Genomic DNA, 24,088 nt, shown 5'->3' on the forward strand with positions numbered 1-24,088 from the left:
ATGGTCAGAGACTGAGGACATGATACAGGAGATGGTCAGAGACTGAGGACATGATACAGGAGATGGTCAGAGACTGAGGACATGATACAGGAGATGGTCAGAGACTGAGGACATGATACAGGAGATGGTCAGAGACTGCGGACATGATACAGGAGATGGTCAGAGACTGCGGACATGATACAGGAGATGGTCAGAGACTGCAGACATGATACAGGAGATGGTCAGAGACTGAGGACATGATACAGGAGATGGTCAGAGACTGAGGACATGATACAGGAGATGGTCAGAGACTGAGGACATGATACAAGAGATGGTCAGAGACTGCAGACATGATACAGGAGATGGTCAGAGACTGCAGACATGATACAGGAGATGGTCAGAGACTGAGGACATGATACAGGAGATGGTCAGAGACTGAGGACATGATACAGGAGATGGTCAGAGACTGAGGACATGATACAGGAGATGTTTAGAGACTGCAGACATGATACAGGAGATGGTCAGAGACTGAGGACATGATACAGGAGATGGTCAGAGACTGAGGACATGATACAGGAGATGGTCAGAGACTGAGGACATGATACAGGAGATGGTCAGAGACTGCGGACATGATACAGGAGATAGTCAGAGACTGCGGACATGATACAAGAGATGGTCAGAGACTGCGGACATGATACAGGAGATGGTCAGAGACTGCGGACATGATACAGGAGATGGTCAGAGACTGCGGACATGATACAAGAGATGGTCAGAGACTGCGGACATGATACAGGAGATGGTCAGAGACTGCGGACATGATACAGGAGATGGTCAGAGACTGAGGACATGATACAGGAGATGGTCAGAGACTGCAGACATGATACAGGAGATGGTCAGAGACTGAGGACATGATACAGGAGATGGTCAGAGACTGCAGACATGATACAGGAGATGGTCAGAGACTGAGGACATGATACAGGAGATGGTCAGAGACTGAGGACATGATACAGGAGATGGTCAGAGACTGAGGACATGATACAGGAGATGGTCAGAGACTGAGGACATGATACAGGAGATGGTCAGAGACTGAGGACATGATACAGGAGATGGTCAGAGACTGCGGACATGATACAAGAGATGGTCAGAGACTGCGGACATGATACAGGAGAGACTGCAGATGTGATACAAGAGAAGGTCAGAGACTGCAGACATGATAGAAGATAGGACACTAGGGGGGCTGGAGAGCACAGGGAAAGCAAATAGCACTGGAGGAGCTGAAGGGCAGGGGGGGGGACTGGAGAGAATTAAGGAAGGCGCAGGGTTTGGATAGCACTGGGGTGGGGGGGGGGGGGGCGGGCAGGGAAAACCAGGGGGATGAAGAGCACGGGGTAGGGGGACTGTAGAGCACTGGGGGGAACTGGAAATCACTTAGCCAGGGAGCACAGGGGGGGTGGAGAGCACTGGGGGAGCCAGAGAGCATAGGGGGAGATGAAAAGCACTGTGGGGACTTGACGAGCAGGGGGGGGGGTTAAAGAGCAGGGGGAGGGGCTAAAGAGCACTGGAGGGGGGGTTGAAGAGCACGGGGGGGCTAAGATCACTGGGGGGGCAGTAAAAGAAGTTGAATAGGAGGGGGATGGGACAGCTCAGCTGCATATAGAGAAATTGATATTTCTCCTGCAGCCGCAGAATGCCTGCAGAAGGGAGGAGGAGAATCAGGCATCCATCCAGCGGCAGCAGGATCCGGAAGAGGGAAACATCAAATCCTCTATATGAAGCCGCCCCATCCCCCTCCTATTCAGTAGCAGTACACACGGCCGGTGACACCGGGGCTGCACAGCACTGATGACACTGGCGTCGTGAGGAGCCGCACTTACCTTCTCTCCCCGGCCCGTGTGAGCAGCTCGGAGTCAGAGAGTGAAGGAGCTGCCATCTGCAGCTGCTTGCTTCGCTTGGCCGATGATGCGAGTGCGGGCTGTGCTGCTGGCCGCGCCGGGCAGGACACCGGCGCGGCGGGAAGGAGCACACTGACACAAACTTCAGGAACATACTTCTCTTCACTTCCGGCTCCCTAGCCAATCAGCCTCCTGCTCAGGGGGGGTGTGAGTCACACCCCCCCCTGAGCAGAAGGCTGATTGGCCGCGGAGCCAGTGTAGCTTGCAAGTACACCGGCCGCGGCCGCTGCAGTGAGGGAAAATGAATGTCTGGCTTCTACATTCTATTATGAGGAGTCCGACTGAGTGCGAGCCGGCGCCGCGGCCCACCGGGATTGTGCCCGGTGTGCCCGATGGTCAGTCCGGCCCTGCTTTGGTCCACAACAGATCTGTACAGATCTTCGGTGAAAAACAGCTCATAAAAACCAAGGCAATAAAATCGGCTGTTTCCACCTGAATTTCGGGTTGGCCAGTGAATGGGGGAAGTAAAGACGCTGCGGGAGTGGTGGGCTCCCAATCAGGATTTGCAAGCGCATCCGGAAGGATACTATGGGCTCTATGTGCCTGTTTCGAATTATTGGTGGCTGTGGGCCACTACTTGTGCTAGCCACTGCACCAGCTTGAACTGCACTTATGGGACTTGCCACGTCACCAAGTGTTACTGCAGTGCTGGTTTGACCAGGATGTACTAGGCCGCTGGTGCTTGCCAGTTCACCAAAAGGTTGAGCGGCACTAGTACCGACACTCTGCTGCATACGAGAACAATGCAGTTGTTGCACCTCAGCAACAGAAGAATGGGGTCGGGTACTCCTGACCTTAACAGGGACCACTACTCCGTCCTCAAAGCTATCTGTCAGGGTATGTAGTAATGTCACTGGTCCTCCCAAAAGTGTCAAAAATGTCAGTGAGGGGTCCGATCTGTCCGCCGCAATGTCGCAGTCCCTCTAAAAATTGCTGATCGCCACCATTACGAGTAAAAAATAAATAAATAAAAAAAAATGACATAAATCTTTCCCCTAGTTTGTAGACGCGATAACGTTTGTGCAAAATACGCTTATTGGGATTTTTTTTACCAGAAATATGTGGCAGAATACAAATTGGCCTAAAATGATGAAAAAAACATTTTTTTTTTTGGGAATGTTATATAGCAGAAAGTAAAAAAAAATATGTATATTTCTTTTTCAGAATTGTCGCTCTTTTTATGTTTATAATGCCAAAAATAAAAACTGCACAGGTGATCAAATACCACCAAAAGAAAGCTCTGTTTGTGGGAAAAAAAAGCATCAATTGTATTTGGGTACAGCGTGCAATTGTCAGTTAAAGTGCCGAATCGCAAAAAATGGCCTGGTCATTAAGGGGGCAAATCCTTCCAGTCCAGAAGTGGGTAAAGTGGATGTAAACCCATTCTGTAGGCTTTTACCTACATGTAAACCTATAATAAGTCTTATCCAGAGGCGTAACTAGAACCTTCAGGGCCCCGGTGCAAGAAACCATGAAGGGCCCCCCGTATCCCCTGGCTGGGGCCCTTCCCTTCAAGCCTGGGGCTCTTCCCACTGATCCTGGGGCCCTTTACTCTCGTTGCGGGGCCCTTTATTATGGTCCTGCAGCGGGACCCTTTCACAAGTTCTGCAGTGGGCCCCCTTCCTGTCATCTTCCTGGCATCTCCCCACAGTGGTGGAATGCCAGGGCCCGGTTGCAAGTGTGACCTTTGCAATCCTGAAAGTTCACCCACTGGTGTCAGGATTTTTTATATTTTTTGGTATTTTAATTGTATTATTTTTTTATCATTTTATTTTATTTTTTTACAATGTGACTGACTATGACTCTGTCCATTCAGAAAAATAAGGGGCTGGTAAATTACATATTTACTGACCCCTTCCTGGTTCTCTATTGTGACACATCCCCTGCAGCAGCTGGTAGGAGAGGGAGCACAGTGGGGGGGAGGGGCAGCACAGTGGGGGGGGGGGGGACAAGGGGAGCACACAGGGGCCCAGAGACTGTAGAATACAAGTGAAATGGATAGGAGGAGTGGCGGGGGGCAGCATACAGAGGAACCATTTAGCTACAGGAGGAAAATGGAGGACAGTGATTTCTCTACATGCTGCCCCTACCGCCCCTTCTATCCAGGTGTACAGGGGAGCCACATGGGCCCCCCTGGAGCATGGGGCCCGGTTGCAATTGCAACCCCTGCAACCCCTGTAGTTACGCCCCTGGTCTTATCTGTAGGTACTAGGAAAAGCTCTGAGACCTTCACAGTTCAGGAGATATTCACACTTTATGTAACTGGTGATGTCGCCAGCGGATGCGCTTTGAAGGGACAGTATACCTGTGTCATCCCTTCAGAGCTCCGTGCCGCGGTCTGAGACTCTTGCGCACATGTGCAGGAGTGACGTCATTGAGGCGTGGCCAAACAGATGGTTGGAGGACGCGAACCCGGAATGGAAGACCCGGTCAAGATGGAAGCGTCTGTTAGAGCTCACAGCATGGTGGTGCGGGGCTTTGTTCTAAGGTAAGTATTTCATAATGTGCTAGTATGTGATGCATACTAGCACATTATGCCTTTACTTTGCAGGGTTTTTTTTTAAAAAAAAGAAAAATTGTCAAGCTTTACTTCCGCTTTAAGTGGAAACTTAGGTTCCCGCTTGAGATTCTGCATGTCGCCGATTTACTTAACCTCCCTGGGGGTCTGATTATGTCAGGATTTCTGTGCTAAAAGCAGTACATTGTTTTGCATGGAAAATCTGTTGTTTTATATTTTAAAACTCACCTTCCCCTGTGATTCCCCGCCGTCCTCCCCGACTGTCCTTCCCTGCCGTCCTCCCCCGCTGTCCTCCCGCTCTGTGCTCGGCCAATGCCAGCACCTGTCTTCCGCTTCCCTTCCCTGCGAGCATTGCGACGCAGCGGGGTGGAACCGGCGGCAATTTCAAAAATGTAAATACACCAAATGAGATGATACAAAGCTGTGATCCTAACGGATTACACTGTATCATCCCATTTCACTACAGAATTTCACCTGGTGACTTTTCCAGTGCCCTGCCTGTGCTTTTCCAGTGCCCTGCCTGTGCTTTTCCAGTTCTTTGTGCCTGGAAAATAGAGAACGACCATGGCGTCCAAAAAGCGTTCTTTCTGCGCAAAAGCGCTTTTAGACGAACTGGAAAACAGCTAAACGGAGTTACTTGAAGAACTGAGCGATAGCGATTCATGGGAAAATTCGGAAGTCAGGTACGGAAAGTGACGACAGCGACAATTCTGATGTCTTTCTGGCACATCGCTCTGTTGGAAATTCTGAAGAATCATTTGATATAATTCCCAAATTCCACAAGCGATGTGCCAGAAAGAGACATCAGAATCGTCGCTGTCGTCACTTTCCTGATGACGAATTTTCCCACCAATCGCTATTGCTCAGTTCTTTAAGTAACTCCGTTTCGCTGTCGCCGTTTTACAGTTTGTCTAAAAGCGCTTTTGCGCAAAAAAGAAATGCTTTTTTGTTGCCATGGTTGTTCTCTATTTTCCAAGCACAAAGAACTGGGAAAGCACAGGCAGGGCACTGGAAAAGTCACCAGGTGAAATCCTGTGGTGAAATGGGATGATACAGTGTAATCCGTTAGGATCACAGCTTTGTATCATCTCATTTGGTGTATTTACATTTTTGAAATTGCCGCCGGATCCACCCCCCCTCTCAGGGAGGGAACCGAAAGACAGGTGCCGGTGTTCCGTGAAAAAACCATACCCGTGAGAAAACCATACCCTCGTCACTTCCGGTTCAGCTACGGAGGGTATGGATTTCTCACGGTAGTTAAACTTGCGGCGCTTACATTAAAACAGCTTATCTGCAACATAAATCATCTCCGCTCTTCGCCCTGTCACTGCCCTCATCTCCGGTAATAAATATAAAAGCGGATCACGGAGCCGCGATCGCCGTCACATTTACATCTCATACTCCCGCCGCCGCTTTTATATTTATTACCGGAGATGAGGGAAGTTACAGCGATAGCAGAGGAGATGATTTATGTTGCAGCCGAAGTGTTTTAATTATACCGCCGCAAGTATTACATTAGACACAGTGCCGTGAGAATTTCATGCCCACCGAGCATGCGCACTTGTCAAATTCTTTCATGTTCATTTACGTATCCGGGGCTCTGAGCATGCGCACTGCTGCGCTGCTCAGCTGTTTCAGACCGGAAGTGACGACGGTATGGTTTCTCCACGGGGTATGGTTTTTTAACGTTACACCGGCATCTGCCAAGCACAGAGCGGGAAAAGAGTGTGAGGAGACCAGGGAGGACAGCGGGGGATTGTAGGGAAGGGAACCGGAAGACAGGTGCCGGCATCAGCCGTGCACAGAGCGGGGAGAGAGTGTGAGGACTGTGGAAGGACAGCAGGGAGGACGGCGGGGGATCGCAGGGATGATGAGTGTGCTTCTGGGGTATTGTATGAAGCAAAAAGAGATGACCGCACTCCGATATAAATCAAAAATTGGAGTAAATTTATTCCACATCAAACAATAGGCAAACTGGAACAACACACTGTGGATGCAGGACACAAAGGCAGACGCGTTTCACGACTTAGAGATGTCGCTTGCTCATTATATCGGCGTGCGGTCATCTCTTTTTGCTTCATATGATTCTGGATTGACGGATCCGACCAGCACCTGATACCTAGCCCACCTGGAGCGGTCTTTCCCAATTGGATTTCTGCTTCTGGGGTATTCCCGAGTGTGGCTCAGGGTTACTGCTTTTGGTACTGAACCAACGAGCCACACTTGGGAATACTGCCAGGGGGGTTAAACGGGCTTCTCTGGAAGTGCTGGAGGGGGGGGGGGGCACAGGGGTATGAGGCAGCAGAACAGAGATAGGTAGGCGGCGGGAGCGGTATGTAGAGGAACCGATGCTTTCCATTTCCCTCCTGCAGCTGCTGAATGTCTGTGGGAGGGAGAGAAGGAGAAGCATTCAGCGGCTACATGAAGGGTTTGTTTTCTCTACATGCCGCCACCCTCGCCGCCCTCTTATCCAGGTGTACAGGGGGGCCACATGGGCATGGGGCTAGGTCGCAATGGCGACCGCTGCAACCCCTGTAGGTATGCCCCATTATGGACTCCATTGCTGAGGCCTACGTTTTCCGCCATAGAAGCTCAGGGACCAAATTTGGCCCCATTGTACACACATGCGTTTTGGGATTCTTGCGCATTGTGTCACAGGGTGAAGTTGTGCAGCATTTGGGGGGGGGGGGGGGCATTCATATATCAGCCTGCTGGTGAGGCCTGTGAGGACACTGTATGGTGTATGATAGAGGTGAGGTGATTGGGAGGCAGCTGTGGTCACCTCTCATACATTGGGGGGGCCATTCATATATCAGCGTGCTGGTGAGGCCTGTGAGGACACTGTTGTGGTGTATGAAAGAGGTGAGGTGATTGGGAGGCCGCTGTGGTCACCTCTCATACATTGGGGGGGCCATTCATATATCAGCGTGCTGGTGAGGCCTGTGATGACACTGTATGGTGTATGATAGAGGTGAGGTGATTGGTAGGCTGCTGTGGTCGCCTCTCATACATTGTATCATACATTGTACACAGCACAGTGAGTGACAGGAGGAGAGAACGCGGAGTGCACAGTCTGGTCCCCTCCCGCTCTCCGTACTCCGCCCCGCCCCCCTCCTCCGCCGGCCGCACAGTACACGTAATCAGTGTGTGTTGGATGTTTGAGCGGCCAGCATGGACCGGGATGGGATGAAGCACCGGGACGGCCGCCCGGAGATGAGCGGCTACAACGTCTATGAACAAGAGAACGATAGGCTGACAGAGAGCCTCCGCCTCAAAGCGAACGCCCTGAAGTCAGTAAGTGTGACTCCCACGGGCCCCCGTACACAACAAGGGGGCTTATAGCTGGGACTGGACTCCATCTCCCAGCATGCACCGCACACTGCTACGGGCCGGGAGAGGCTGCGGGGCATGCTGGGAAATGGAGTCCTCCCAGAGAGATTGTGATGTGTTCCAGCTGTGTGCAGCCACAGGTCCTGTGATCCCTTATACTGTGCCAGGGACTGTGTCCCCTCTCATACACTGACAGTACAGTACAACTAAAGACTAAAAACTTTTTTTGTTTTTTCATTTTGGATAAGGGAGAATTATAACTCCTCCTGCCAGCTTTTTAGTTATTTTTTTTTCCCATTGGGGAGATTTCCCTTCATTTCCTGTCCCAAAGCCAGAACAGGAAGTGGCAGGAAACCTAAATGTCACCAGAACTAGTGTCCCCATTGGGTGATTTTGCCTTTTCTGCTCTGGTGACAACCCAACATTTGGGATTCTCCCATTTACACACACTATATTACCAAAAGTATTGGGACACCTTCCTTTACACACACATGAACAGTCCTGACTTCAACCCAATAGAACACCTTTGGGATGAATTAGAGCGGAGAATGCGAGCCAGGCCTTCTCTCCAACATCAGTGTCTGACCTCACAAATGCGCTTCTGGAAGAATGGTCAAACATTCCCATAGACACTCCTAAACCTTGTGGACAGTCTTCCCAGAAGAGTTGAAGCTGTTATAGCTGCAAAGGGTGGGCCAACTCAATATTGAACCCTACAGACTAAGACTAGGATGACATTAACTGCTTAAGGACCGCCCTACTTATGTATACTGCAGCAGGGCGGTCCTTAACCACTTGCCGACCAGTCACGTTGCCTGTACTGCGGCAAAGTGGCTCGTTCCCATCCAGTGACATAGACCTACGTCACTGGACTCCTCCCCTTGTGGGCGGCGCGCACACGCCGCCGGAGGCTGGCTCCCGCTGTATTCATTCACAGCAGGAGTCGGGCCAGGGGAGGAGCGGCGGCGATCACCGCTGCTCTTCCCCGATCGGCAGGGAATCGAGTTTGGAGATCCGCCCGCTTGTGTAAACAAAGGGGGCGGATCTCCTAAGTGACAGGCAGGGTCAGATTGCAGGGTTCAGCATAGCTGAACATGCGATCTGTCCCTGGGTCACTCAGTCCCCTCCCCCCACACACGTCAGTAAGCACCAGGCATACATTAACCCCTCCCTCTCCAATAAAATTAACCCCTTCCCTGCCAGTGTCATTTTTACAGTAACAGTGCATATTTATAGCACTGATTACTGTAGTAATGTCACTGGTACCCCCAAAAGTGTCAAAAATGTCAGTCAAGGGTCCGATCTGTCCGCCGCAATGTCGCAGTCCCGCAAAAAAAATCGCAGATCACCGCCATTACTCGTTAAGAAAAAAAAACACCAAAAATGACAGAAATCTTTCCCTTAGTTAGTAAACGCAATAACTTTTGCGCAAACCAATCAAAATACGCTTATTGCAATTTTTTTTTTTTTTTTACCAAAAATATGTAGCAGAAAACAAATTGGCCTAAAATGTTAAAAAATTTGGATTTTTACATTTTTTTTTTTTTGGGAATTTCATATAAAAAAATGTGAAAAATATTGTTATTTTTTTCAAAATTGACGCTCTTTTTTTGTTTATATCACATGATCAAAAAATCACACAGGTGATCAAATACCACCAAAAGAAAGCTCTGTTTGTGGGAAAAAAAGGACGTCAATTTCGTTTGGGTACGGCGTCGCACGACCGCGCAATTGTCAGTTAAATTCACACAGTGTCGAATCGCAAAAAGTGGCCTGGACTTAAGACAGCAAAATCCTCCGGTGGTAAAGTGGTTAAAGAACTTTCACTTTAAATACTTCTGACCCCCTGACATGCCACATTTGTCATGTCATTTATTTTGGTGGGGGGGCAGTACCTAGATTTGACAGGTACCCGCTTCCGCTCGGGCCACCTAGGTGCCTTGAGTAGAAGTTCTCCTCTGCCACTCCCTCCCTGCAATCTTCTTGGACACATCAGAGGTCTCAGAAGATTGCCTGGCCATTCCCGCTATCGTCCGATAAACTGACAGAAGACCCGCCTGCTTATGTAAACAAAGCAGGCGAGTCTTCTGTCACACAGGCAGAGAGAGATCAGCAGTTTCAGCTAAGCTTCTGATCTCTCTGTGCCTGTCACAGAACCCCCCCCCCCCCCCCCACAGTCAGCAAGCACAGTTATGCATACATTAACCCCTTTGATCACCCCCCAGTGTTAACCCCTTCCCCGTAAAATCCAATATGAGCCAATATTTGGCATGACATTTCAAAATGTCTCACTTTCATCATTTGATATGTTATCTATATTATATTGTGAATAAAATATAAGTTTATGAAATTTGTAAATTAGTCCATTCCTTTTTTACTCACGATTTGTACAGTGCCCCAACTTTTTTGGAATTGGGTTTGTATATAGCAGGGATCCTCAAACTACGGCCCTCCAGCTGTTTCAGAACTACACATCCCATGAGGCATTATAAAACTCTGACGTCCACAGACATGACTGGGCATGATGGGAATTGTAGTTCCTGAACAGCCAGAGGGCCGTAGTTTGGAGACCCCTGGTATATAGGATCAAAGGTCTCTATGATCATTTCACAAGTCCCTCCCCCATACAGTTAGGAAACACCCCCTAGGCTCACACTTAACCCTTTGATCACCCCCAGGTTAACCCCTTCCGTTCCAGTGTCATTATTACAGTAACAGTGCATATTTTTAGCACTGATTACTGTAGTAATGTCACTGGTCCCCCCCAAAAGTGTCAAAAATGTCAGTTAGGGGTCCGATCTGTCCGCCGCAATGTCGCAGTCCCACTAAAAAAACGCAGATCGCCGCCATTACTAATAAAAACAAAAAAATAAAAAGTCCAAAAATCTATTCCGTAGTTTGTAAACGCTATAACTTTTGCACAAGTGAATTCAAATACGCTTTTTGGTATTTTTTTAAACAAAAATATGTAGCAGAATACAAATTGACCTAAACTGATAAAAAAAAAATTAAATTTTTTAAGTTTTTTTATTGGGAATGTTTTATAGCAGAAAGTAAAAAAACATGGAATTTTTTTTTTTTTTTTTAAATTGTCGCTGTTTTTTTGTTTATAGCTCAAAATCTAAAAATCGCAGAGATGATAAAATACAACCAAAAGAAAGCTCTATTTGTGGGGAAAAAAAGGACATCAATTGTATTTGGGTACAGCGCCGCATGCCCGTGCAATTTTTCGTTAAAGTAACGCAGTGGCGAATCGCAAAAAATGGCCTGGTCATTAAGGGGGGTAAAACCTTTCAGGGCTGAAGTGGTTAATTCTGATTTTTTTTGATTTTATATTGTTTTTTTTTTTTTATTTCTATCAAATTTATTTTAATAAAATGTTTTTGGAGTAAAAAACCTATCTAAAGATAGTTTTCTTTTTAGGATACATTGATAATTTAGTTTATTCAGCATGAAATGGAGCTTAGTTATGTAGCATGAGGCTGTATATTCTGCAATATTTACATTTTTTTGTAAACTCATTCAGTGAATCCAAGCTCTGCAAGCTGAGATAACATCAACTGCATTAATACATTCATACAATTTCACACTATCAGCAAGAATAAGTCCTTACATTTAAAGAGTACCTGTCATTTCAGATCCATCATAGCAGCGCCTGTTGGCGGGCATCCACTCACCTGCTGCTGCCACGTCCCTCACCTTGTTGTGTCACTGCCACATCACCAGCCGTCCCATTAAAGTGAATGTGACTGACGGTGAGTCAACAGCGATTCAGCAGAGGAGCCACTGTGGGAAAGATATGACAGTTGCTCTTTTAAAATCATGATTTAAATTAAATCCACCCGGGTCTTTCTCTCCCCTGTTGCAGGATCTCTGAGCTCAGGGATTGAGAGCTCGCTCCTGTGATGGAGGAGGGGAGCAATAGCAGCTAGGCGTCTTTTAACAACATCTTAGGAGAATTTGACAGTCCATATTCCCATTGCACGCGTTCCCTGAATGAGCTCTTAACCACTTAAGCCCCGGAAGATTTTACCCCCTTCCTGACCAGGGCCTATTTTGCGATTCGGCACTGCGTGACTTTAACGGACAATTGCGCAGTCGTGCGACGCTGTACCTAAACAAGTTTTGTTCCCCACAAACAGAGCTTTCTTTTGGTGGTATTTGATCACCTGTGCGACTTTTTGATCATGCGCTATAAACAAAAAAAGAGCCTCAATTTTGCAAAAATAACAATATTTTTCACATTTTTTTTTTTATATGAAATTCCCCCCCCCAAAAAAATGTAAAAATCTAAATTTTTTAACATTTTAGGCCAATTTGTTTTATGCTACATTTTTTAGCACGTAATGGCGGCGATCTGCAATTTTTTTTTTTTGTTTGCGGTACTGCGACATTGCGGTGGACAGATCGGACCCTTGACTGACATTTTTGACACTTTTGGGGTTACCAGTGACATTACTACAGTAATCAGTGCTATACATATGCACTGTTACTGTAAAATGACACTGGCAGGGAAGGGGTTAATCTTTTTTGAGAGGGAGGGGTGGTGTGTGTCCCTAGGGGCGTGCTTCTAACTGTGATTGGCTGTGGCTTGAGGTGTAGGAACAGTGATCAACGGTCCTACATAGCAGAACCGTATCATCACTGTTCTTACACAGGGGAGACTGACAGGCGGCTTGTTTACATCAGCCGCCTGCCTTTCTCCTGCTCTAACGGACGATCGCGAGTGCCCGGCGGACATCGGGTCCGCCGGGCACACGCGCGGGGGGGGGGTCCGTGACCAAGCGGGAGCTGGAGCGCGCGCTCGCTCCCCAGAGCCTCACAGGCTTTGCCTGTGAGGGGCTGACCGCCGCAGTATATGTACTTGCGGCGGTCGGCAAGTGGTTAAAGCGGAGTTCCACCCAAAAGTGGAACTTCCGCTTTAAATATTGCTGACCCCCTGACATGCCACATTTGGCATGTCCTTTTTTTTGGGGGGGGGGGGGTGAGGGTACCTAGATTTGACAGGTATCCGCTCCTCCTTCTGCTAGGCGGCCCGAGCTGAAGTTCTCCTCTCCCCTTCTCTGGAGTCTTCTGGGACACGTCACAGGTCTCAGAAGTTTGCCCGTCCATTCACAACGCACAGTTCGACATGCGCAGTATGCACTCTGCTATGAAGCCGCAAGCTAACACAGCCGGGTGCCCACACGAGAGATCCCAGCGCCGCCAAGAGGAGAGAGGATGGAGGCTTCGGGCAGCCGCATCGCTGGATCCTGGGACAGGTGAGTGTGTGTAATGAAAGTCAGCAGATACACTTTTTGTAGCTGCTGACTTTTAATAAACACAAGTTTGGCTGTTTTGAATGCTGTCATTTTTTAAAATCTGGCGCCGAGTACCCGGAAGTGAGGTCATGACATTACTTCCGGGTTTTTACATGAAGACCCGATCAGAGCCGAAAGCAGCTTTGATCGGGTCTTCGGCGGCCGTGCAGGCAGAATGTCCGGGGGGACGGGGGACCCAAGCGAGCCACAGAAGGCGGTGGGAGGGAACGTCCCCTCCTGCTCCTTGTAATAACCGCCGAGCGCCTTCTCAGCCGCATCAGTTGTCATTACAAGACAGCCGACCGTCGGCTATGGACACCGAGACCGGGGTAATGCCTCTAGCTGCAGGCATCACTCCGGTACAAGCACTTTCCCGAAATATCGGTAACCTCAGGGGCCGATTCCGATATATCAGGGAAAGTGCAGATCGGCCCCTGATATATTGGCTTTGCCGATAATCGGTCGATCCCTAGTTTTAACCCCTGACAGGTTTTTTTGCTGTATGTGTCCTATTGGGGGGATAAACCTTCACTTCCTGTCCCATAGCCAAAGCAGGAAGTAAGAGGAAATCCCTGCAAATTAAGGGAATATTTGTATCTTAGTGCAGACTTCTGGGAAAATCAATGAACCAATCACACATGCAGGAAATGATGTCTCTTGGGGGAACTCTGTTCACAGTCTGTGTACACAAAACCTCCAGGCGGCCATATTGCATTTTACAGAGAATCACAGAGCTGCAGATTGAAAAGGAAAGGGAATTTTTATTAACATTCAATTACAATATGACTTGTGTCACAATTGTATGTTATAATATTTTTTCTTTATTTGCTATTTTTTTTCCCACGAAAGTGGCATTCTATACAATCAGCCTCCAATCCCCATTTCTTACAGCCCCTTTAATGATTATACATTCTTTGGATCTTCTATGATTTGTCACACATATAGATTACTGTGCAGATGCAATTGAATAGACTGTACAGTGAAATGGTATTATCTGCAGCCAGTAAAAGCTGAGATTACCACTGTTGGGGGGGTCAGTACTTGGGGTGCGGGCTATTACCAGGAATGGCTTGAAGTGACCAGCCGTACATGTTTAGTGTGTGTGAATCACCCACAACAGGCAAGGTATTCTCTATGATTGTATGCAGCGTATGTCACAGTGTTGGTCATAGTCCTCCACAATGTTTGTGAACTTCAATCTCTGAATCAATATTGACAAATCACCTTTACTTTTCCTACACAGATCAGCTTGGTTTAACCACTTAAGCCCCAGAAGATTTTACCCCCTTCCTGACCAGGGTTTTTTTATTTTTTTTATTTTACTGCGTGAATTTAACGGACAATTGCGTGGTCGTGCGACGCTGTAGCTAAACGAATTTGACGTCCTTTTTTTTCCCCCACAAACAGAGCTTTCTTTTGGTGGTATTTGATCACCTGTGCGATTTTTTGATCATGCGCTATAAACAAAAAAAGAGCGTCAATTTTGCAAAAACAACAATATTTTTCACTTTTTTTTTATATGAAATTCCCCCCCAAAAAAATGTAAAAATCAAAATTTTTTAACATTTTCTGCCAATTTGTTTTATGCTACATATGTTTGGTAAAAAAAATCGCAAAAAGCGTATTTTGATTGGTTTGCGCAAAAGTTATCGCGTTTACTAACAAAGGGAAATATTTTTGTCATTTTTGTTTTTTTTTTTTTTTTTTTTTTAACGAGTAATGGCGGCGATCTGTGACTTTTTTTTTTTTTTTTTTTTTGCGGGACTGCGACATTGCGGTGAACAGATCGGACCCTTGACTGACATTTTTGACACTTGAGGTTAACAGTGACATTACTGCAGTAATCAGTGCTATACATATGCACTGTTACTGCAAAAATGACACTGGCAGGGAAGGGGTTAACTGTATTGGAGAGGGAGGGGTTAAGTGTGTCCTAGGGGCGTGCTTCTTTTTTTTTTTTTTTTAGTTTGAATAGATTTTTATTGAAGTGATAGGGGTGTGCTTCTAACTGTGATGGGACATGTCTCCAATTGTAAAAACAGAGATCAACGGTTCTACATTGTAGAACCGTCTGATCTCCATTTTTACACAGGGGAGAATGACAGGCGGCTTGTTTACATTAGCCGCCTGCCTTTCTCCCTTCCCGGCGAACGGTCGCGAGTGACCGGCGGACCCGATGTCCCACACACTGACTTGTTAGGGAACGAGCTGGGGCGGGCGCTCGCACGCTATTGCCTCACAAGCCAGTGACAGGCTAGTGACGTACCGGTACGTCACTTTGCCTGGCCGGGGCTGACCGGTTAAAGAGGTTGTAAACCTCCCAAAAAAATAACCTGAACGGCAAAGGCATAATGAGCTAGTATGCATTGCACTCACCATGTCATACAACTGCACAGCTGTTGGATAGATTCCACCTGATAATCAACTTGCCAGATTATTTACATTTTTCACTTTCAATCCTTTTTAGTGAAAAAGCGGTTAGTAATATAGTAAAGAGGGTACATATTGTTTTACACAGTGTTTGTAAACCCCCGACCCCCCCCCCCCCCCACTGCTGCTGCTGCCAACGTATGCCATATGTCAGTGGCAGCAAAAGTGTTAAACATGCTATAAGCACAGATAATAATTGTTGATTTACCAGAAGTGTGACGTGCTTCTAGGGAACAGATGCAATAGGATCCAAAGGGCTGCACACTGAAAAAAGTGCATTCACTTTTTTGATAATCTTCAAAACACCGCATACAGCAAACATAGACCCCATGGGAGCAAAGAAACACAGTCAACGTGTTTTACTCTGCTAGAGCTTATTCATGACTAATGAATAGGCTCTAGCAGAGTGAAACACGTTGACTGTGTTTCTTTGCTCCCATGGTGTCTATGTTTGCTGTATGCAGTGTTTTGAAGATTATCAATAAAGTGAATGCACTTTTTTCAGTGTGCAGCCCTTTGGATCCTATTGCACTTTTACCATATGGCTGAATGAGCGGTGCTTACACCTGAATACACAGGAGGTGAAAGGGCGGGTGTGACGCACCCACCTGGAGCAGCAGCATACACATTCTATAGTGTACTTCTAACTCCCCCTTCCACATAACAACACAGTTGTGAATTCCTAAGAAAGTGGTGTCAGCCCTGCCTATTTCTTTTATAATGGACTAGACATTAAGCCCGTTAAATTAACGGGCGCTAGAACATATGTGGTCAAATATTTTTAAAAACAGACTTGTTCCAGTACAAAAAAAGTGGACAACCATGAAGTTGATTTCTATCTTATCGTATTTATTCCATGCCAAAGCGCACCCACCGTGTGCCCGCACACACCCGCCGCTTCAACAATTTCGCCCGGTGTAGCTTCGGATAATTCCTCCCGTTGAAGAATGCATGTGATGACGTCACTCCAGCTGACTGCTCCGCTCAGCTGGGGTTGACGTCATTATTGCGCATGCACGGTCCGTCAGATGCATTTTTCAACGGGAGACTGCGGGAAGAATCGTCGGATTCTGCCTGACGATCTGCGCATGCGCGCAGCGTCATAGCAGGATCGAAATTCTATTGGGCGGGCTATGGCTGGTCGTGCAGTTTTTCGGATGCACTATCTGACGATAGAGAGACACAGCTCTTATCGGGACACTCCCCTTTAATGTGCCCCGATAAGAGCTGTGTTTGTGATCTCTAATCAGACAATATTCCCGCCGTTTCTCATATAAGAATGAATACTCTGTAATCCAATCCGTCCCCATAAATAGAGCAGAGAGCGAGGCAGAATCTGACAATAGATTCTCTCCCCTCCGCTCTCTACCGTCGGATAGTGCATCCGTCAAAACTGCGCATGTCAGTGTCGTCACCGCCAGCACAACTGATCGGAGCAGTCAGCTGGAGTGACGTCAGTAAGTTGGATGCATTCTTCGACGGGAGGCATTATCCGACATGATACCGGCCGCCCGAAGTCTCTGCGCTCCAAGTCCCAACGGCTGTCCGTGGGGCACATGCGCAGTAGCGCAATCCCACGGACACAGGGACTGGACGCAGAGACACTTGTACTTTATATGTATAGATTCCTCTGTGGGCAGAGGATGAGAAGTAGAATGATAAAAAGCCGGCATGGTGTGCAGAGCATGTTGGGAGTTGTAGTCTTCTCATACACTGTAAATTATAGCTCTCAGGCTGGTATCACCCCTCCCCCATCATGCTGCCCCCTCACACGTGTCCCCTGTCATCCTCACCCTCTACACGTGTCCCCGGTCACCACCCTCAGCGGCTCGCTGTCCTCTGTGTCTCCGTTGCTCCTCTCACAAGGACAGCGCTGGTTCTAGCGTCACGCTGAAAGAGTACTTACACCGCCTATAGGGCAGGGACATGTCAGACGGATAGCCAATAGGCACTCTCCGTGGCGGACACGCTCTGTCAGTGAAGCACATGTTGTACAGAGGCGTGCTCCTCACCTGCGCACGGTGCCAGTGAGGATCGTCCAATGATAAGCCTTCACCGCTATCCGACATGACACCGGCCACCCGAAGTCTCTGTGCTCCAAGTCCCAACGGCTGTCTGTGGGGCACATGCGCAGTAGCGCAATCCCACGGACACAGGGACTGGACGCAGAGACACTTGTACTTTATTATATTAGATTACAAAAAACACAGACTACTCCTCATTTCCTCCCCTCTCTATGTCCATATCCCTTTCTTGTGTACAGGCAGAGATTACAGAGAATTATCAGATCACAGGTTTTCTTGCAAAATTACCAGTTGTTTTTGCACCTATGAAATAGATTTAACAATTTTACTCTCAATTATAGTTTTAGATCAAAATGGTGCAAACAAGAAAAGTTCACTGTTAGAGGTTACATACCACTTTAACAGTTTTTCTTCTCTTCTTCTTTAGCTGTCCATTGATATTGGTACAGAAGTGAAATACCACAATAAATTACTGGGAGAGATGGTGAGTATTTTGTACCAGATTTGTATCTGTTGGATGTTGAAAGTTCGGATCTGACTGGTAGCTATAGGGAATGAAGTCCTTTTTATTAGTAGGTATACAGTAACACATCAAGAGTTCTCAGACAGAAGTTACATAGTTTGGTTGAAAAAAGACACAAGTCCATCTAGTTCAACCAACAGAAAGGGAAAAATATATATACAGTATCTCACAAAGGTGAGTACACCCCTCAAATTTTTGTAAATATTTCATTATATATTTTCATGTGACAACACTGAAGAAATGACACTTTGCTACAATGTAAAGTAGTGAGTGTACAGCTTGTATAACAGAATAAATTTGCTGTCCCCTCAAAATAACTCAACACACAGCCATTAATGTGGGTTTGACCTGCGAGTTAAACGTCTTGCAAGGGTGCTTACGACCTGACCTCGGCCTTATTTGCAGCGTTCCTCCTGGCCGACAGCCCCCCCCATTCTGATGGCGCTGTGGTCTGTCAGGAGCTTTTAGCTATAGCTTTTCCTCCTCTTCCCCTACAGGGTTTGGGGTGGACGTGACGATGGGACCCCTGGGTTCCCCTCCTTCCCCCCCCAATCCCCTCTAAAACTTTGGTGGTCACTGTGGATCTTCTGGCAGAACCCCCCCCCCCCCCTCCCTGGGTGAGGTTATGAGCTGGCTTTTGCTACATGTTTTAAATGAGGCTTTTTGGAGTTGTTGCTGGCTGTTTTTTTCCTGGTGCAAAACGAGGGGGTTGAGCAGGATTCCTTGCCACCCTGGGGGTTGGTGACTAGGGCAGGGATGTCCTCTGGGCTCCCTGCTGCAGTTGTTGGGCTGGGGGAGCAGATGGTTTAGTATCCACGAGTCCGCTCCTCATGTGGCCGTTTCCAGCCAAAAATTTAGGCTACCGCTTTGCGGCCTACTGGTCAGGAGCTATGTGGGGCGGCCCCAGTGAGGGTGGATAAAGCCACTACCCTCCTTTTGGGCATCCCTCCTCCCCTCCGCTGCCCCTGGTTGGTCGGCTTCACTGGGGCTCGCGTCCAAGCGGCTGGGTATCCACGAAAAGTTAGGCCATGTGGCCGAAGTGAGGTGCCTTTGTTGGGGGTGGCCCCAGTGAGGTTAGCTGAAGCCCCCACTGCTCTTTTGGGCATCTGCCTGGCTGGGATCACTTGCGGCTGGGCCTCCACAAAAATTTAGGCTGCAGCTTGCGGCCTACTAGGCCATGTGGCCAGCTTGGCGCCTCCCTTAGAAGTGGTGGTGCTGTGGGGGCGGTTTATTTTTTTGATTGCAGCCATGCAGCCATTATTGTGTAGGGCACCTGCCTCTTTTTTAGTGCTGATGGACAATCGGGGTACCCTGCCTGCGCGTCATGGCGGGTGGCTCCCTTTTAAGGGGGTTGTTTCCTTTAATGCGGGCCTCTATGGAGGAGCTTGGAGGGTGACCCCCTTGTTTTTTTGCGGGGTCCAGTAGGCAGTCCATTTGTTGGCCCTTGGTCGACGTCCCCTTTACAGGGCCTCCACTGGAGGTTCCAAGAGGACCTGGTTTGGCAAGCCACGAGCAGGCTCTTCCAGACCTGCGTACAAGGCTTCCTCTGCATGAAGGGACATCTTCACCCACATCTGGGGTGGGGTTTCCAGGTCCGTGGACCTCCCTGGTACAGGACAAGTGGGTCCATTAGGTCTGGCTATAGGATCACGTTTCGGTCTTATCCTCCAGAAAGGTTCTTCCCTTCCAACCTGCACTTGTCCCCAGATCGCTTACGGGGTCTCTGTGGGGCAGTGCAAGACATGTTACTTCAAGGGGTAATTGTTCCGTTTCCGACTTTGAGGCATTTTTCAAGGGTTTTACTCAAACCTCTTTACAGTTCCCAGGAAGGAAGGCAAGGTATGTCCAATTCTGGACCTCAAGGCGCTAACTGCTTTGTGCGGGTACAGAAGTTCAGATTGGAGTCCATTCACACAGTAGTGGCGTCTCTACATCAGGGGGATTTTCTCGCTTCTATCGACATCAAGGATACCTATCCTCACATTCCAATATGTGCCGATTACCAGCGCTTCCTCCGCTTTGCCGTGGGCGAGGAGCATTATTAGTTTGTTGCGTTACCCTTTGGTCTCGCCTCTGCTCCTCAGGTCTTCACAGAAGTGTTGGCACCAGTGCTAGCATTGTTGCGCCAGCGGGGGATAGCAGTACTGGGGTACCTGGACAATCTTCTTCTGCGAGGAGCCTCTGAGGGATCTGATGGACAACTTGGAGATTACTCTGCGAACTCTTAAGGGAGTTCGGTTGGATTCTGGACCTTCAGAAGACCGCTCTGGTTCCATCCACAAAGCTGGACTATCTGGGGCCAACTCTGGATTCGGCCTCATTCAGAGTGTTTCTTCCTCTGGAAAGAAATCCACCCATATGTGGGCATTTCTGAAATCACCAGAACACTTTTTCACACATTCAGATAAGCAAAAAAATTTAATTTTTTTCTTTGATACAATATCAAATTAGTAATAATTTTTCTTCCACACAGTAGGATTTATGATTTAAGCACTGAAGGTTTGTAAAAGTATTTATTTGGATACACCTATATACAGCGCTGTAATTTTTTGCCTATATTTGTGATTGAGACACTCTCAATAAGATAGCAGCAGTATCAAGTAAAAAGCCATGATCACCTAGGTGCGGTCATTTGTTATACATTTGTTTTTTTTGGGGGGGGGGTTTGTTTATAGCTTAAAAAAAACGCAGGGGTGATCAAATACCACCAAAAGAAAGCTCTATTTGTTGGGGGAAAAAAAGGACATATATTTTATTTGGGTACATTGTCGCATTACCGCGCAATTGTCAGTTAAAGTAACGCAGTGCCGTATCGCAAAAAAAGGCCTGGTCATGAGAAGGGGTAAATCTTCCTGAGGGCAAGTGGTAAAAGGATTGTAAAGGCAGAAGGTTTTTTTATCTTAATGCATTTTATGCATTAAGATAAAAAACCTTCTGTGTGCAGCAGCCTCCCTCAGCCCCTAATACTTACCTGAGCCCATCTTTATCCAGCAATGTTGTAGGAGTTTCTCAGCTGCCCGGGACTCCCCTCCTCATTGCCTGAGATCGCAGCATGGTGTGATTGGCTCCCGCTGCTGTCAACCAAAGTCAGTAAGCCAATCAGGAGAGAGAGGGGGCGGGTCAGGTCGCGGCTTTGTGTCTGAATGGACACCGGGAGCTGTGACTCAGCTCGGGTGCCCCTATAGTAAGCTGCTTGATGTGGGGGCACTCAACAGGAGGGAGGAGCCAGGAGCACAGAAGAGAGACCCAAGAAGAGAAGGATCTAAGCCACTCTGTGCAAAACCAACTGCAAAGAGCAGGTAGGTATAATATGTTTGCTATTTAAAAGAAAAAAAAAAGAGACTTTACAGTCATTTTAAACAGTGCTTTGAGGTAAGTTTGAAAGAAGTGTGAAAACTAAGATAATTCTAAAGTGGAACTAAACTTCACTAATAAAAAGCCTTGAACAGGCAGCTCTTTATTGCAGAAGGGACGTTTTATGTCTCTTCTGCAATAAGAAACACTTAAGCAGGTCATAGATGGTGCAAATTTGATTCCTGCAACCACGGGTTGCGGGAAATCAATTTGCATGATTAATCGCCCATCAACACAGACAGTACTGAAAGGGGAACCCCTCCTCCTGCCGAGACATTGTATTCTCCTGGGGGGGGGGAGCTGGCCCTGCCTGGAGAAGACAGTGATTATTGCTAGTGGCTATAGCAGTCGTTAGCGACAATCGCAAGTAAATCTGGCGGGCTGCTTGTACCCAAGTTGATTGATCAACTTGGTACATTCAGCCTTGGTCTATGGCAGGCTTTATCTGCCTGCTCACTGTCTTCTATTGAATGCACACTGAGCATTTCTGACACACTCCAGTTGTGCCCCAATAATGGTCCCTGTGTTTATGTGGGCGGGGTGACGTCATTTCCCGGCCAGCCAATTAAGAGGCCAAAAACCCGGCAACTAGAAGTAGCTGGAGAGAAAATGACAGCGGCCAGAGAGGGATTTATTCACCACATCATTGGAATGAACACCGTAGTATTTCTGTGAGTTTAGTTCCCCCTTTTGAAAGCAAAACTGATTTCAGGTTTTAACCACTTGCCGACTGCCTAACGATTATTTACGTCAGCAGTTAGCCCCTCACAGGCAAAGCGACGTAGTACTACGTTGCTAGCCTGTGAGGGTCTAGGGAGCGAGCGTGCACCCCCGGAGGCGCGCTCCCACGCGGTCACGGACCCCCCCCCCCCCCCGCGTGTGACCGGCAGACCCGATGTCCGCCGGTCACTCGGCGATCGTCGGTGCAGAGGGAGAAAGGCAGGCGGCTGATGTAAACAAGCCGCCTGTCATTCTCCCCTGTGTAGAAACAGTGATCATACAGTTCTACTATGTAGAACCGTTGATCACTGTTCCTACACCTCAAGCCACAGCCAATCACAGTTGGAATCACGCCCCTAGGGACACACATAACCCTTCCCTCTCAAATAAAGTTAACCCTTCCCTGCCAGTGTAATTTTTACAGTAACAGTGCATATGTATAGCACTGATTACTGTAGTAATGTCACTGGTACCCCCAAAAGTTGTCAAAAATGTCAGTCAAGGGTCCGATCTGTCCGCCGCAATGTCGCAGTCCCGCAAAAAAAAAAATTGCAGATCGCCGCCATTACTCGTTAAAAAAAAAAAAAAAAACAATAAAAATGACAAAAATCTTTCCCTTTGTTAGTAAACGCAATAACTTTTGCGCAAACCAATCAAAATACGCTTTTTGAGATTTTTTTTTACCAAACCTATGTAGCAGAAAACAAATTGGCCTAAAATGTTAAAAAAAATTAGATTTTTTACAATTTTTTGGGGGGGAATTTCATATAAAAAAATTTGAAAAATATTATTTTTACAAAATTGTCGCTTTCTTTTGTTTATAGCGCATGATCAAAAAATCGCACAGGTGATCAAATACCACCAAAAGAAAGCTCTGTTTGTGGGAAAAAAAGGATGTAAATTTTGTTTGGGTACAGCGTCGCACGACCGCGCAAATTGTCCGTTAAAGTCACGCAGTGCCGAATCGCAAAATAGGCCCTGGTCAGAAAGGGGGTCAAATCTTCCGGGGCTTAAGTGGTTAAATAAATAGTTAAAAGATGACCAAGAAGTGAAACTAAGTTTACATTAGCTCCAGTGATCTTTTTTTTTTTTTTTTTTTTAGAAAAAGTTTGAATCACCAGGATAGGTAATGCATTTCAAGGGTTCATCATTCCCCCTTCATCAGGGCTTGTAGTTGTAGAAGAAAAGACTAGATAGTACTGTTAAATGGTTATAATGAATCTATTAACAGGTAGGGAGGCCTTTTCAGGGTGCTGGTCAGGCTGCTCAGCCGGCACCCTGAATGAGCTTTTCTAATAATTGAATCTGGTCTGGCAACAGGGTCTCTTTAAAAAAAAAAAAAAAAAAAAGATGTACATTAGAAATGCTGCTACCTTATTCACCCCAGTTGATAGCCAAGTATGGAAGCCATAGGGTCAGTTTGACAGCCAGGCAACTGACATTTTCAGGAGGGGGTTGGCAATGGCAGGCGTTCTTATAATGTACACCTCCCATAAGAAGTTTACTTTCAAGGGGCAAACATGTCATCTAAGTCTTCCAGAAGCCTCCTATGGACTTGTGCAGGGAACAGTGTACTGACTTATCTCCCCTGAGCAATGCTTTAGATATGTGACAGCTCTTCGGGATGTTCCCTGGGGCACTGCAGGAAACATTTATGATTTAGGGGTTCTGTGTGGACCTAATTTTTTGACTGATTCCCAATTAATTTTCAATTCCAGGATTCGGACTTTGACTCCACAGGCGGTATCCTGAGCTCCACGATGGGCCGACTGAAAACCCTCTCCAGAGGCAGCCAGACCAAACTTCTTTGCTACATGATGCTTTTTGCTCTCTTTGTCTTCTTTGTCATTTATTGGTTTGTAAAGCTTAGGTGATGATTTTGTATATATTTTTTAATTAAATATAGTGCCACTGTTGTAAGTCCTTGTTTTTTTTTCATAGCCTATATAATTTAAAGT

The 24,088-nt window shown here is 47.2% G+C and overlaps 1 protein-coding gene across 1 annotated transcript; it reads left to right on the forward strand.

Annotated features, from left to right (window-relative positions):
• Window positions 1–7,542: 7,542 nt before the first annotated feature.
• Window positions 7,543–24,046, forward strand: BET1 (Bet1 golgi vesicular membrane trafficking protein). Its single transcript, XM_082259274.1, has 3 exons — window positions 7,543–7,743; window positions 17,961–18,017; window positions 23,849–24,046. The coding sequence occupies exons 1-3, from the start codon at window positions 7,621–7,623 to the stop codon at window positions 24,002–24,004; spliced, it is 336 nt and encodes a 111-aa protein (XP_082115400.1). The 5' UTR covers window positions 7,543–7,620; the 3' UTR covers window positions 24,005–24,046.
• The last annotated feature ends 42 nt before the right edge of the window (window positions 24,047–24,088 follow it).

This window comes from Pelophylax lessonae, assembly GCF_965119305.1.
Source record: "Pelophylax lessonae genome assembly, chromosome: 5".
NCBI classification, from domain to species: Eukaryota; Metazoa; Chordata; class Amphibia; order Anura; family Ranidae; genus Pelophylax; species Pelophylax lessonae.